Source organism: Palaemon carinicauda, chromosome 28 (assembly GCF_036898095.1).
Source record: "Palaemon carinicauda isolate YSFRI2023 chromosome 28, ASM3689809v2, whole genome shotgun sequence".
NCBI lineage: Eukaryota > Metazoa > Arthropoda > Malacostraca > Decapoda > Palaemonidae > Palaemon > Palaemon carinicauda.
The window spans coordinates 70,544,461-70,559,857 of record NC_090752.1 but is presented as its reverse complement, the minus strand read 5'-3'; the positions used below and the strand labels follow the sequence as shown (position 1 = coordinate 70,559,857).

The window sequence follows — 15,397 nt, the reverse complement described above, 5'->3', positions numbered from 1 at the left end:
GTAATTGTTTTAGTGGGTACTTTCCTCTTGGTAAGGGTAGAAGGGACTCTTTAGCTATGGTAAGCAGCTCTTCTAGGAAAAGGACACTCCTAAATCAAACCATTGTTTTCTAGTCTTGGGTAGTACCATGGCTTCTGTACCATGGTCTTCCACTGTCTTGGGTTAGAGATCGCTTGCTTGAGGGTACACTTGGGCACACTATTCTATCTTGTTTCTCTTCCTCTTGTTATTTTTTAGTTTTTATCCTCTCGTTATTTTGAAGTTCTTTATGATTTATACAGTAAATGAAAGATTTATTTTACTGTTATTATTGTTCTTAAACTTCTCTTGTAGTTTATTTCCTTAATTCCTTTCCTCACTGGGCTATTTTCCCTGTTGGAGCCCTGAGGCATATAGCCTCCTGCTTTTCCAACTAGCGTTGTAGCTTAGCAAGTAATAATAATAATAATAATAATAATAATAATAATAATAATAATAAAAATAATAATAATAGGAGAATGGCTACGATTGTGGAAGACTCATGTAAAGGTGAATGATTACTGGCAAAAATTAATCCAATCTATTACATGAACACTTTTTGTTATGACTTAGCACAGCATAGCCAGCTCCCGGAGTTAAATGCTGATATGTGAAAAAGGGAAACAAGGGCAACGAAAAATTTAATACACAATAGGAAATACCTAACGACTAAAGGAATATCTAAAAAGAGGCAGGAAATTCCTGTTATGTTTGGGACACTGATTTAAGGAGCAGGTATAAAAAGGGTTTTATTATTATTATTACAAACTAAGCTACGACCCTACTTGGAAAAGCAGGATACTTTTAGCCCAAGGGCTCCAACAGGGAAAATAGTCCAGTGATGAAAAAAACAAATTCGTTCAGGGGGTTAGAACCCTGAGATACCTGACAGTAATTCTCTTGTAATATCACTCGCAGAAACATTATACAGTAGGAAGCTGCCGAAGGGAACTTCCTTCAGGACGACATGGCTCTAGTCCAAAAAAAATATTTTAAAAACAGCAACAACATTAAATTGGATCATTCATCTATAAAATATAAAAACTTCAAATAAACAAGAAGAAGAGAAACAAGATAGAGCAGCATGCCTGAGTGTATCATCAAGCAAGAGAACTCTAACCCAAGACTGTGAAAAACCATGGTACAGAGGCTATGGCACTACCTAAGACTAGAGAACAATGGTTTGATTTTGAAGTGTCCTTCTCCTAGAAGAGCTGCTTACCATAGCTAAAGTCTCTCTTCTACCCTTACTAAGAGGAAAGTAGCCACTGAACAATTACATTGCAGTACTTAAACCTTGGAGCAAAGAATAATTGTTTGGTAATTTCACTGTTGTCAGGTGTGAGGACAGATGTGCAAAGAATAGGCCAGACTATTCAGTGCATGTGTAGGCAAAAAAAAAAAAATGAGCTGTAACCAGAGAGTGGGATCCTATGTAGTATTGTCTGGCTAGTCAAAGGATCCAATAACTCTCTAGCAGTAGTATCTCAATGGGTGGCTGGTGCCCAGGACAACCTACTACCCATTGACGAGATTAGTAAAAGAAAGATGATGAAATTGCTGGAATGGTAAATAAAAGTATCATCAATGAACAGCAAATGAATAGCATAAACTCCTAAGACCCAGAAACCTGTACTCCTCTATGAATCTGAGATACAAGTAGATGACTCAAATAAAATATCTTATAAAAGGCGAGACTTGACCCCACAAAGGAAAAAGAAAATGAAAAATACTAATGGTACAAATAGTAAAAAGTAAATAACTAATCTACTGCACACTATACGCAGTTAATAACTAACAATAAAAAACAAATTTCCATAAAAGCAAGGTATCTCTAACCTCAGACTTAGACACCTCAGGCTAAATAATAGAAAGAACTTCAGTCAATTATATAAAACAATTCACAGGAGAATGGAGAAAGCCTCTAACCATCCACAATAGACCTGATATAAATAAAAAAAAAAGCATTTTCACATGCAATTTGACAGTTTTCTAAAGTTGAGGATAATCTTTAGTAAACCACCACTAAACCAGATGTAATCTTGCAATGACAGACTGTATAATGGATTTCATAAGACCTGATATAAAAAAATAAATCACTTTCACATGCAATGATTTGACCGTTTTCTAAAGTTGAGGATAATCTTTAGTGAATCACAACTGAACCGGATAGAATCTTGCAATGATAAGACCCTATAATGGATTTCAATAGATACCAGATGCTAATCAGATCCTGCCACTAGGCAAACTTGGGCACAATCAGATTCTGCCTACACCTGAAAAATAGCAAAGAAAATTAACATGTTGGGGAATGCATGAATCAATCAAGCCTGATGTTATTGTATCTAGGTGCACACGAGTGAATGAATTTATTGGTATGTACCTGGTATGGCATATTTCTATTCCAAAGAGAAATCTTTGTCTCAAGCATCCTTTGTTATTATAATCAACTAGTTTTGTTTCTTGTATCCTTCCTTACAGAAATACTTAATTCTTCATTGCTTAAAGACAGTATGAAATTACCTTGTATTGACAAACAGACCCATTTTACCCCATGAGTAAGGTGTACAACCTGAAAGTCTCCCTTGCTACCAAGGGTGCTGCTCCAAATCCTTGTGGACTAAATCTCCATCCAAGGTGCAGTTGTGTAAGCATTACATGGATAGAAGGGGAGTAGGATTCACAGTTATTTTGTTATGGTACAAGCTACAATAGTCCCACTCCTGAAATCTAGATTAAGTGTACCATTGCAAATGATGGTTCCACCTACAGTATATTATGTCCATCATGACCTCATCTTACTTTACTTTTGACATAATTCAGGTTCTATACACCCAAGTTAGTTGATTACTCAAAATTTTTTTTTTAGGTAGGCTTATGATAATTACAACCTTCCCTATGCTTAGATAGCCTAATAGACATTTGCCTTTAACACAATTCTACAGAAAAATAAAGGTATCCATACAGTACTGTGAATCCCTATCTAATTTAGCTGTTAGTTAAGTTTAGATATTTATTATGCATATTATCTGGTTTTGAAATGACAAATTTTCAACTGAGAGGAATACGAGACGTGTCTCTCAAGCAGACCAACTCTTATAGGGGTGCCCGAGGGACCGATAGATTGCTTAGTAAGTAGGCATTTCAAGTCAATTGCTGTCGAGTCATGCAATCGGTTGCAAGAAACTTTCTGTAATGGGTAGTGACCCCTGTCCTCCAACTGTTTTCGTTCCCATGGGAGTTGGACGCGTATGTTGCTTACAGACCTAGTAATCCCTGGGTAGCCAGTACTCTCCAGTGAATGACATTACAGCAAATATCCCTAGATGATCGCTGTCAAGCAAACGATCAATCGCTAACGAAAGATCGCACGCAACTACTTCTGATACACAAGATTGAGACGTATCTCCAATCATTTAGTCTCAAAGGTAGTTGTATGTATAAGTTTAGCTATGGACCAGTAACACAGACAGGAAATTTTTCACTAAAGAAGGCAATTTTCTTCCGATCTTATGACGGGAATGACAAGGCAGAACGAAGATCCGGGTGTGGCTCGAATGGTTCATTGCGGCCTAAAATTGATTGAAGAACAACGAAAAAGTCCAAAAACAAGACCTCCTTCTTCCTATGACAGAAATCCCCTAGAAACTGCAAATGTTTTGCATTTCTCCGTTCCCATTCATTAATACTGGCGTAAGATCCGATTATTCCCTCCCATGGGAACAGACTCGCTTATGCAAAGTTTGGGAGTCTAATTACTTTCGATGCTTAGATAAAAAATCCGGAGATGTTAGGGAGGATCTGACTGGAATGGAGGTGACTACTCGAAGGCAGACTACCTATGCCGTGTTACGGAAAGGTAGGATGGTCATAAATACCCTGACTCTCTCCAAGAAATACAATCATTGAATTAGGAAGAGATCTAATGATTTATTAGAATGAGGTTCCAAATTGTATGATGGTACATAGTACTTGCTATCCCTCACGGGTGTGCATTCACCCATGAGTAATGCATGCAACTGGCAAAGTGAACTGCCTTTGTTGGCATTAACAGCTCGCTTGACCGCATGCGGCTGTGTTAAATCTTAACTTCTCTGACTCCGGCTAAGTGCCCAAAAACGAGCCTGAGCATCGTGAACAAGTTTCTGTGTATGAGCACCTTCACAGAACTTGTGGTGTCGGTTGTGGGAACAACGTGTGTGTGATGAAGCGCAACATATTGCTCAATGGAATTGATCGATGACCAACGAAAAGTAAATGCAGCTAGCAAAGCAATCAAACCTTCATCTGTAGTAGGTGTTTGCGACAAGCGTCCCCGTAAGTGAAAAATTGTTTGCTATCGTTCGTAAACGTAAGCACAAGCTGACTCTATCCCTTTGGGAATAAAGGCTTGCAAAACTTACCTGGGGGCGTAATGGGATGAGGAGAGATTGTAAGGAGTCGGAGGCTGACAGCATGTGGGCTGTGGCAGTCGGAAAGTATTCTTATCTGCAGCAATAATCCCAAAAGGATTACAGTATGTCTAATGAAACTTGTTATGCCCTAAGGGCACAATTGTGGCATGTGGCAGCTGCAAGCAGCTGGCAGGCACCCAATGTAGCTCGTATCTCCCTTATACTATGGGGTTGTTATCGACCACCTGTTGTTGCGTAGACCTCTTCAGAGAGGGAACTTCGCCGACGCACCTCACTATGCTTAGTGTCGGGTGAGCTCACTCATGAAAGAGAATAGTCTCATACTGTATGTAAGGTTTTGTTCACCCAGTATGCAAAGAACCCAAACACTAGCTAGGTTTCCAGATGAGGTTGGCACGTAAGGTGCTGGCAAGTGTGCATTAGCGAGTGCCAGCGAGCAGTGGCAGTGTAAGCAAGCACTGGCGAGTGCTAGCAAGCTCTCAAGGTTCTACCTAAGTACAGTAGCATGTACTTGAGACACCTACGAAGATGTAGCTCTGCGTTGCCACCCGCTTACTCACTATGAGTGCTATGGCGAGCAATCTGGGTTACCCTCAAACTTTTGCCAGGCAGTGGTGCTCACTCACCCACCTCACTAGCACTCTGTGGATGGGTGTGCAAAACTTCTCTGCGAGACTAGGGTCTTTGCTAACCCACGATGATGTGTCAGGAAGCAAAGTACTCATGCCCTCTTACCTGAGGAGGATATCCCTCACAGGGAGACAAATATGGCTATGTTGAACTTTAAGAACAGCAGGTTTTTCCTTGTGAGAGGTCGAAACCCGAGGTGCAGGTCCTGATGGCCCTCGTCTCACAAAACTATAAGTTTTATAGTTTTGTTGTCACCCGTTGGGAACAATGTAGGTAATAATCCTAAATGTTATAACCTACGAGACTTGTAGATAGGAGAAACGGCACCCGTCCTGCGAACGGGAAGGACCACCGAGCAGCGTACACTACTGTCCAAAGGGATCTGCCAAATGGTAGCCCGGAGGGGAACCAGTCTAAAACTGATCTTGTTCTTATGCCAGAGCTGCTGGAATGAATGTGAGCATATACAGAGAGAGCTGCAGCAAGGACACAGGAACTCTATTGGTGCATCATCTCCAGTCTCAGAGTGGAAGACCGTGGTTAACCCCTGGGGCAGCCATGTGCACTCCCGTTGTACCTTTAACTGTTGCACTCTAGAAAGCCATTCCTTACACAGGAAGACCTGAACGCACAAGTTTCCGTAGGAGGCAACGAGAGACTCCCGTGGTGGAGGGCGGTAATTAACATGGTTTTACTAGTTTGTCCTTGAACAGAGGCTGAACGTACAAAAACGATATACAGTTAAACGCTAGTTAATTAAGGTTAACAGGAGAGAGAGAGATGGAATGCCTATTTTCTACTAAGCTATAATAAAAAGTGACAGTGTCATCAATGTGGGTGTGACCGGGGTGGTCAGTCTAACCACTGCTAACTAGCGCTGGGTAGTTACACCTTGCTAAAAGTCTTATGGCTAGTTTTAGCTGTCGCCGAAATATATCTCCACCGTAAAGAGCGAAAGGGTTTGGTATATAGTGCCGGATCAATTATTTATTTCAACTTATTCTTGTGGTAAGTGACATCATAAGTGCCCAACTGCATTGTATAAAGAATGGCAATCCAATACCACATAAAAACTCCCACACCCTCTGAAATAAAAGATGGGCATAAAAAATTTGAGTATCACATGCATAAACGGAAATGTATATGCTCTTTGATATACAGTGATATAATGCACATACCTGTACCAGGGGCTTGTCTGCCATGTACATGCAGTAGAACAACCCCTTCCATATTTTAAGAGCATCATCATCTGTCAAACCTGAAATGCATAAATACGTTTATTGCAAATTTTTTTGAAAAGCAATGTAAAGTTATACAGTGCCAGTATAACTAATACATATTAAATGCTTCCTCATTTCAACCGCTCCAATAACTAAGAAAAAATAGGCTGTGATGCAAAAAAAAATTGTAAATAATGACAAATTCGGAGATATGTATTTTTCCTAACCATACAAACCTTAGCTATTTACATGGGGGTTTTACTTTCGGCATAGCTGAAATGACGAGCCATTAGAATTTTAACGAGGGTTAATTACCCCCGCGCTAGTTAGCAAGGGGGGTAGGGGAGTGGTAGCTAGCTACCCCTCCCCCCCTCACACACCGGTGAACTGCTTCACTCCACTTAGAGGTAGGACTTGCCTTGGGGGACAGGGCTGGCGGGCAAATATGTGTATAGCTAAGGTTTGTATGGTTAGGAAAAATACAAATTATCTCCGAATTTGTCATTTGCTCCGTAACCGAAATACAAACCACGCTATTTACATGGGGTGACTTAACCCTTAGGTAGGGTGGAAAGTCCCGACCTTACTGGCTTTGGCTTTGTCCAGGGACTCAGAATCAGAGTAAGCAGCACTTGAGAAAACGTCCCCCTGCACCTCGCAAGTTCCTTGCTCCGCAAGGAACGTGCGGCCTACATAAGCTTGTGTGTGGAGGGATGAAGTGTGACTCGTCCTAGGAAGTTGACCTGAACTCCTTTAGATGGAATTCTAGGCTAGGACGTTCCCAATACCACCTCGTCAGGGTATGGGGGACGCGACAGTATTATCTTAATACTAGGAACACAAGGAAGCATGGTTTACCTGCAGAGGTTCGAGGTCAGCTATGCAGAGAACCCAGGATGCTGCTTTCCCCAAGAGAGGGGAGGATGAAGAAAGAAGTAAGGGCCAGAAATACTCTTTCATTCACGCAGTCTAACACCGGGTAACAATGCCCTCAACCTTCTGCTACCTGTCCATTAAGGAGCCTGAGGTTAGACCAGCTGTTGTGCAGCCACCACAGGGCCGATAGAGAACGTATCGAGGCTCCTGTGGGTCACGTCCTGCAGGTAGTGGGCTGTGAAGGTCGTTTGACGCTTCCGGACCCCAGCTTGTAGCACCTGCGTCAACGAGAAGTTTCTCTTAAAAGCCAGAGACGTTGCGATGCCTCTGACATCATGTGCTCTGGGACGACGTGACGGAGGAGGATCTGGTATTCTAGGGGAGCCTCCTCTTCGTCCTTCCCGTGCTCACAAACAGGGCTTGCACGCGGGGACGGACTGGAGCCGTTCTCTTCAGGTAACGCCTCAGACTTCTCACTGGACATAGTAGCAGATGGTCTGGGTCACTTGTTACAGAACGGAGACTCGAGACCCTGAAGGAGTTCTGAGTCTTAGCTACAAACTCAGGGACGAACCCGAACGTTACCTCCCCCCATCCCCTTAAATGGGCGACGTCGTATGACAGCCCATGAAGTTCACTGACCCGCTTGGCTGATGCCAAAGCGAGCAGGAACTCCGTCTTCCAAGTCAGGTGTCGATCAGAGGCATGGCGTAATGGTTCGAATGGAGGTCTCTTAAGAGCCCTGAGATGCGAACCACGTTCCATGGAGGAGGTCTCACTTCCGACTGAGGGCAGGTAAGTTCGTAGCTTCGTATGAGTAAAGAAAGTTCCAGAGAGGAAGAAATGTCTATTCCTTTCAGCCTGAAGGCTAAGCTTAAGGCTGAGCGATAGCCTTTCACCGCCGAGACTGAAAGGCGCATATCCTCCCGGAAATACACGAGAAACTCCGCTATTGCTGGAATAGTGGCATCGAGGGGAGAGATACCCCTCCCACGACACCAACCACAGAAGACTCTCCACTTCGCCTGGTAGACCCTGCGGATGACTTTCGCAGGTGTCGAGACATCCTCTCCGCAACTTGTTGCGAAAAGCCTCTCTCAGTGAGGAGACGCTGGATAGTCTCCAGGCGTGAACCCGAAGCGAAGCTACGGCCTTGTGGTAGATGTTGCAGTGTGGTTGCTTGAGTAGCTCGTGTCGTGGGGGGAGTTCTCTCGAGAGTTCCGTCAGGAGCTGCAGAAGGTTCGGGAACCACTCTGCATGATGCCATAGCGGAGCTATTAAGGTCATTGACAGATTGACCGATTGTCTGGTCTTGTTGAGCACCCTTCTCATCAGACAGAACGGTGGGAAGGCGTAGACGTCAATGTTGTCCCACCATTGTTGGAAGGCATCTTGTCAGAGTGCCTTGGGGTCCGGGACTGGGGAGCAGTACAGCGGCAGCTTGAAGTTCAAAGCTGTCGCGAACAGGTCCACTGTCGGGGAACCCCACAAAGTCAGGACTTTGTTGGCTACTTGAGGATCCAAAGACCACTCGGTACTCACTATCTGCGATGCTCTGCTCAGACTGTCGGCGAACACATTCCATTTGCCTGGAATGAAGCGAGCTGATAGTGGAATCGAGTGGACTTCGGTCCACCTCAGTATCTCTACTGCAAGATGGGATAGCTGTTGTGAAAAGGTACCTCCCTACTTGTTGATATAAGCCACTACTGTGGTGTTGTCGCTCATCACCACCACAGAGTGGCCCGCCAGGGTCTGTTGGAACTGTTGAAGGGCCAGATAGATGGCCTTCATTTCTAGCAGATTGATGTGGAGGCACCTTTCCGATTCTGACCATAGGCCTGAGATCCTCTGGTTCAGAACGTGGGCCCCCCACCCTTCTTTTGACGCGTCCAAGAACAGCATCATATCCGGGGGAAGGACGAGAAGATCCACTCCCTTTCAAAGGTTTTTGTCGGTCAGCCACCACCGCAGGTCCGTTCGTTCCGCGGGTCCCATAGGGACCAGACTGTCCGGGGAATTGTTGCCTTGACTCCACCGGGACTTGAGCCGCCATTGTAGGGATCTCATCCTGAGGCGGCCGTTCGGAACTAGACGGGCCAGGGAGGCCAGGTAACCTAGGAGACGTAACCAACATTGGGCTGGAAGCTCCTCTCGTCTGAGGAAAGGTCTTGTGACCCTCCTCAGCCTTGCTATCCTGTTGTCTGACGGAAAGGCTTTGTGGAGATTGGTGTCTAATATCATGCCTAGATATACCAGCCGTTGAGTTGGAAGCAGAGAAGACTTCTCGAGATTTACCATGATCCCTAGATCTTGGCAAAGTTCCAGAAGCTTGTCTCGGTGTCGAAGAAGGGTCGACTCCGAGTCTGCCAGGATCAGCCAGTCGTCCAGATAACGGAGGAGACGGATGCCCATCCTGTGTGCCCACGAAGATATCAGGGTGAACACTCTGGTGAACACCTGAGGTGCTGTGGAGAGACCGAAACACAGCACCTTGAACTGGTAGATCTTGTTGTCTAGGCTGAATCTCAAGTACTTCCTGGAAGACGGATGGACTGGGATCTGGAAGTACGCATCCTTCAAATCCAGAGTGCACATGAAGTCTTGTGGTCTCACTGCAAGTCTGACCGTGTCTGCTGTCTCCATGCTGAACGGAGTTTGCTTGACAAACTTGTTCAGAGCTGAGAGGTCGATGACAGGTCTCCAGCCTCTAGACGCCTTCTTTACAAGAAAGAGTCGACTGAAGAAGCCTGGGGAGCCGTCGACGACCTCCTGGAGAGCATCCTTCTTGAGCATGGTCTCGACTTCTGCCCGAAGGGCTAGCCCCTTTAACGATCCCATGGCATAGGAGCTCAACGACACTGGATTCGCTGTCAGGGGAGGAAGAGATGTTATGAACGGGACGCGATATCCTTGGCTGATCACAGAGATCATCCAGGAATCGGCCCCGAGTTGCTGCCACCTGTCCGCGCAACTTTGTAGGCATCCCCCCACTGGTGGACATGCAGGGCGATTGCCAATCCTAGCGTTTACGGCCTCGGCCGCTCCCCCTAGGATTCTTACCTCCCCTGGAGGACTTTCCGCCTTTCCTGTCCTTGACAGGAAAGGGCTGCTGCTTAGACACCTTTGCCTTTGCTGCCGGAGCCTGTCTCAATGTCCTAGACTGACGAGGCTGCTGCTGTAGTTGTTGAGGAGCTGGAGGCTTGTAGGGCCAAGATGTAAGGGCCCTTTGGAGGAGCGAATCGTGATTCGACTTCCTCCACCTCTCAGCTGTCCATTCCACATCCTTGAGCTCGAACAAACTCTCTCCAAGGATGGAGGAGTGTCTGAGCTTGCCGACATCCATGGCTGGGACTTTCGAGTGGAACCTCTCGGTCACAGCATCACGACGTTTTAGGATCGAGTTTGCCCACAAGTTCGAAACTTGGTTGGCTAAAAACTCGATGGAGCGCGTGCCCGAGAGGAGGAAAGTTTCAAGGGCCTTCCTGGTGCTCTCCTTGGACAAGTCCTCGGATCGCAACAGGATGCCCAGAGACCCCAGCTAGATGTCCAGCCACGAAGTGGCCTGCATGGCACACTTCGCGACCTTCTCCTGACTTAGGATCTCCGTAGCCAAGAATGTCACCTGCCAGGCGGAGAGTTTCTCGAGAGAAATCCCCCTAGAAAGCTCTTCCACAGAGTGGTGGAGGGGAAGAGCTAAACAAGACTCCCCCAAGATCTCGAAGTACCTCCTCTGCTGTACACGAGGAGGTGGGAGGAGTTTGTACCCTGCAGAGGAACAGCTGGAGGAGGCGAGTTTGGCGAGCTGGTCCTCAACCTTGTCTCTGGCACTCTTCACTCCCTGGGAACAGGGCAGAGCCGCGCCGGCCTTCGGGAGCTTCTAGGTACTGTAGACTTAGTCCAGGACTGTATCCTTGCCTTCGTGGGGGGCGGGCTCGGGGTCCTTGAATCCGTTGAGTTGCCTCATTAGACTCAGGACCTGCCAGAAGGCATGCTCCGACTCGTGCTGCTCTCCCCCTTGAGGCCTGGCAGCAAGGTTTCCTGTCCCCAGTCGCTCTACTTGGGGAGATATGTGGACGTTCTCCTGGGGTCTCGTTAGCTCTGGTCGAATCCGGGTAGAAGACATAGGAGCAGTCTTAGAGTCCTTAGGCTCCCTCCTGGGAGTGATACAGGACTCAGGCAAAGAAGCCTGGGGGCTCCTCTCCACGCGAGACGGTTCTCTTCCTCGAGGGAGAACGCCTCACCTCACTGGGAAGGAGAAAGTGTCTGCGAGGAGGAAGGGGCCTTCCTGACGGACTTCTTGGGAGCCAACTTAACCCTAGGAGAAGTTACCACGAAGTCCACTCCTCTCCTTCTCTTCAGCGGAGACACGGGCGTCGGTTTCATTCCCAGATCAGCGAGGGCCGGCTTCATAGCCTGCACGACCGCTTTGATCAGGGACCCAAACCAAGGCTGGCGGCTAACCGACGCAGTGTCAGCAACACCCGCTGGAGGGAAGGGAATCGGCTGATCCTTAGGGATACCATGGGGCCTGCCTGAAAAGAAGAATGTTACGTGGACCTCTCCGAAGATTCTTCCTGCTCCTGGACGTGCGCAGCTCTGCGCTTGCGGGGTGGAGATCGCGAGGACGAGGATCTGGAAGCACGCGTCCCCAAAAACTCGCACGGTTGGGCGCGCTGCGAAACCCGGCGGGAATCGCTGACGAGGTCGGGCTGGCGCTCGCGCGATGGTAGAACCGCTGGTTCACGCGCATGCGCGCGGAGATGAAGGCGCGGGCGCGCAGGTGAGGGTGCGCGCAGTTGTAAGGGCGAGCGCTGGCGATCGGGAGAACGATGGCGCGTAGGCGATCGGTGGCGCGTTAGAGAGCGATGGCGTGTTGGCGAGCGATGGTGCGTCGGCGAGCAATGGCGATCGACTACGCACAGGCGAGTTAGCGTGTGGGCGTGTCGGTGACCTGTAGCGCTCTGGCGCATGGCCGCGTAGGAGAGCGCTTGCGCGCAGGCGAGGGATCACGCGGGCGCGTAGGAGACCGCTGACACGCAGTTGCGGGTTCAGAAGGAACCAACTGGGGCGCAGGACCAGGGGGCGAGGATGTGCGCAAAGGCGAACGCTAGTGGGCGGGCTCAGGAGACATCTCATGGGCGAGCCGCGCAGGAACTCGGGCTGTCTTAGAAGTGCGCACAGGAGAGTGAGCGCGATGGCTGGCGAGGAGGCGGAAGGACAATGTCCCTGCCTGCGCCCAGATCCGGAGATCGTGGGCGCGCGGGCGAATCTTGGCGCGCATCAGGAACAGGGCGCGCCGTTGTGCGCTGACAAGCAGGAGATCGTGGACGCTCAGGAGACCGATGGAGCGCATTGCGCGCAGCAGGAACAGAAGTGTGCTGGCGAGCTGGAGAACGCTGGCGCACAGGAGGTCTCTGAAGCACAGGAGAGCGCTGGCGCGTAGGTGAGCGCTGGCGAGCAGGAGATCTACGGCGAGACTCAGCAGGAGATCGTCCGGGCGCTGCGAGTCCAGAGGAACCTGTGAGCGCCTGTGCGCTAACTAAAGAACCTCTTAGACTGCGCGCGCGCGCAGGTAAGACCTTGCGCTTGAGGGACTCACCTACATTGTGGGATAAGCCCTCTTGCCCCGAAGGGACCGGTGCCCGTTGGACAACGGGGTGCGTGGGCGCCCACTGCGCATCAGCGTCCAGGAACGGAAATGGAAGACTGGAAGGTCTGGCAGGCGTCGGAGATCGCAAACGATCTGCGGAGAGGTCAAGGGAAGGAGCTGCAACGGTCTGCTCTCGTCTTGGAGGATCCTCTGCGGGGGAAGTCAAAGGAGAAGATCCGAAGAAGCGCCTCCTAACTCCCTTGTAAGGAGAAGGAAGGCCTCTACGGCGAAGAGGAGGGCGAGCCTTACGGCGAAGACGACCTCGAGGCACAGCAACACCATCGTCTGTCCTCCGAAGAGGAGTCTCTGTCAGTACACTCCCCCGAGGGGGAGAGTCACCCGCAGGAGAGACCATTGGACCCAGCTCCTCCCTCGAAGAATGTTCGGAGGGGGAAACTGAGCCTTCAGCAACAACCGCAACCACAGCAGGGGTTTGACCCGACCCGTCGGAAGCCTCTCCCACAACAACGTCGACAATAGACAGAGGATCTACCTCTGCTATTACCGGCGACTGTTTGACAGCTGCACCCAACTGGATCAGGTCAAACAGTGCTTCCTTGGAGGGCGAGCCCTTAAGCCCCAAGGAAGCCCAACGCTGTAAGAGAACATCGTTAGTAACATGGTCATCAACAAGATCAATGCCCTTCCCCGGAGTAGGAGCGGGAGCTGCCTCGCTATGGGAGGCAACGCCCTCTCCCGAACCCCGAGATTGGGAAACAAAAGAAGGGCCTGCGCTACCACTCGCCGGCCTCCGCGAGATCGAGTGGGAGCTTCGGAGGAGGTTCAGGCGGCGGAAGAAGAGTCCTTGGAACCTTCCTTCTTCAAGGCAACCCTTGAAGGAGAACGGTCACGCTTAGGCTTCTTCTTACGCCGCCGGGCAAACCTCTCCCACTGGGAGGTAGGCCACTCCCTGCACTCACTACAGGTATTATCCCTTTCACACCGTTGACCTCGAGACTGCGGACATAAGGAGTGAGGGTCCATCTCGACCGCCGACATGAACGTTCCACAAGGGCGGTCGGGGAGTCCAGGGCACTTCCGCATGATGGGAAGGAAGGATGAGGCCAACTTCAAGCACACAAGCTGAAAAAAAAAGCAAAACAAAATTAAGGCTGTCAATAATGCGAGGGCGAAGCAGAGACGTCTGCTCATCGCCCGAGCCAAAAGTGAAGTGAAGCAGTTCACCGGTGTGTGAGGGGGGGAGGGGTAGCTAGCTACTACTCCCTTACCCCCTTGCTAACTAGTGCGGGGGTAATTAACCCTCGTTAAAATTCTACGCCGAAAGTAAAACCCCATGTAAATAGCGTGGTTTGTATTTCAGTTACGGAACAAAAAATATTTATAAATAGAAACTCCATCTATATATGACAGTACACAAAATTAAAAAAATAATATAAACTACCATCAAGGTTATGATATACTCCACAGTGACTCTTTTCAACTAAAAACGACAAATTTAAAGTAATTTGTACTTTTCCTAACGATACAAAACTTGAGCTCTTTACTAGGGAATATACTTTCAACAAAGCTGGAAAACTAGCCATAATACTTTTAGCGAAGTGTAACTACCCCACATCTATATACAGGGGTGTTTAGGGGGTACTACCGGCTACCCCGCTTGCACAAAAACACCGGTGTTATCTCGTACCATTTTATTGCAAGCAGGGCTTGCTGGAAGATAGGTGATGGCGGGTCAAATTTGTATAAAGAACTCAAGGTTTGTATCGTTAGGAAAAATATAAATGACTAAAAATTTGTCATTTGTTCCGATACTAAATACAAACCCTTTCGTTCTCTATTAGGGAAGACTCCTTATAAGCTGAGTGGGAGTCCTTTAGACCTGGGGTTTCCTCCCGTGCTTGTGCTATGCTTTAGTGGCCTGTGGAATACAGTACGTGTGATTGTGTGATACTGGCAATGTGACTAGTCTAAGTATGAATTCTCAGGAATCATCGGATTCTTTGAACCAACCATAGACGTTACTGAATCCCACCTCGCCAAGGGGTATGGGGATGAAGATGAAAGAAGGGCCAATCATTCTTATCATTCACCCAAGACTTAATTCCGAGTAACCTCTGCATTCTACCATCTGTTATTTGTTCATCAAGGAGCTTGGTCTCTAAACCACTTGTACAGCCACCACAGGACCAATGGAAAATGACTCCATGTTCCTATAGGTCACATCTTGCAGGTAGTGGACAGTAAAGGTCATCTGATGCTTCCACACACTCTCCTAAAGGACCTACATCACAGAGTAGTTCTTAAATGCTAGGGACGTACTTACGCCCCTAATGTCGTAAGGTCTAGGGCTTCTTGCCTGCAGAGAAGGATCAGGATTCAATGCCCATTCTATGACCTTGCGAATCCATGCCGTGATCGTGTTCTTGGTGATCCTTCTCTTGACCTTACACGTGCTGACGAAGAGTGCTTTCACTAGGGGGCAAGCTCCTGCAGTTCTTTTAAGGTAACAACTCGAGGCTCTCACTGGACAAAGTAGCAGTTAATCTGTGTCATCAGATACATTACGGAGACTCGATTCAGAAGGGCACGATTCTATGATCCACTACTGTACTCCCAAATTTTGA

The 15,397-nt window shown here is 48.1% G+C and overlaps 2 protein-coding genes across 3 annotated transcripts in view; one reads left to right on the top strand and one right to left on the bottom strand.

The window, feature by feature from the left end:
• The window catches only part of Hn (phenylalanine-4-hydroxylase), a 331,150-nt gene that overhangs the window by 122,000 nt on the left and 193,753 nt on the right, over positions 1 to 15,397 (top strand). The gene's annotated exons all lie outside the window — the stretch shown is intronic.
• LOC137621361 (ribosomal RNA processing protein 1 homolog A-like) overlaps positions 1 to 15,397 on the bottom strand; it is a 98,003-nt gene that overhangs the window by 42,032 nt on the left and 40,574 nt on the right. Inside the window, exon 2 of the mRNA XM_068351660.1 lies at positions 6,242 to 6,321. Coding sequence (XP_068207761.1) covers positions 6,242 to 6,321 — 80 coding nt within the window. The remainder of the gene's footprint in view (positions 1 to 6,241; positions 6,322 to 15,397) is intronic.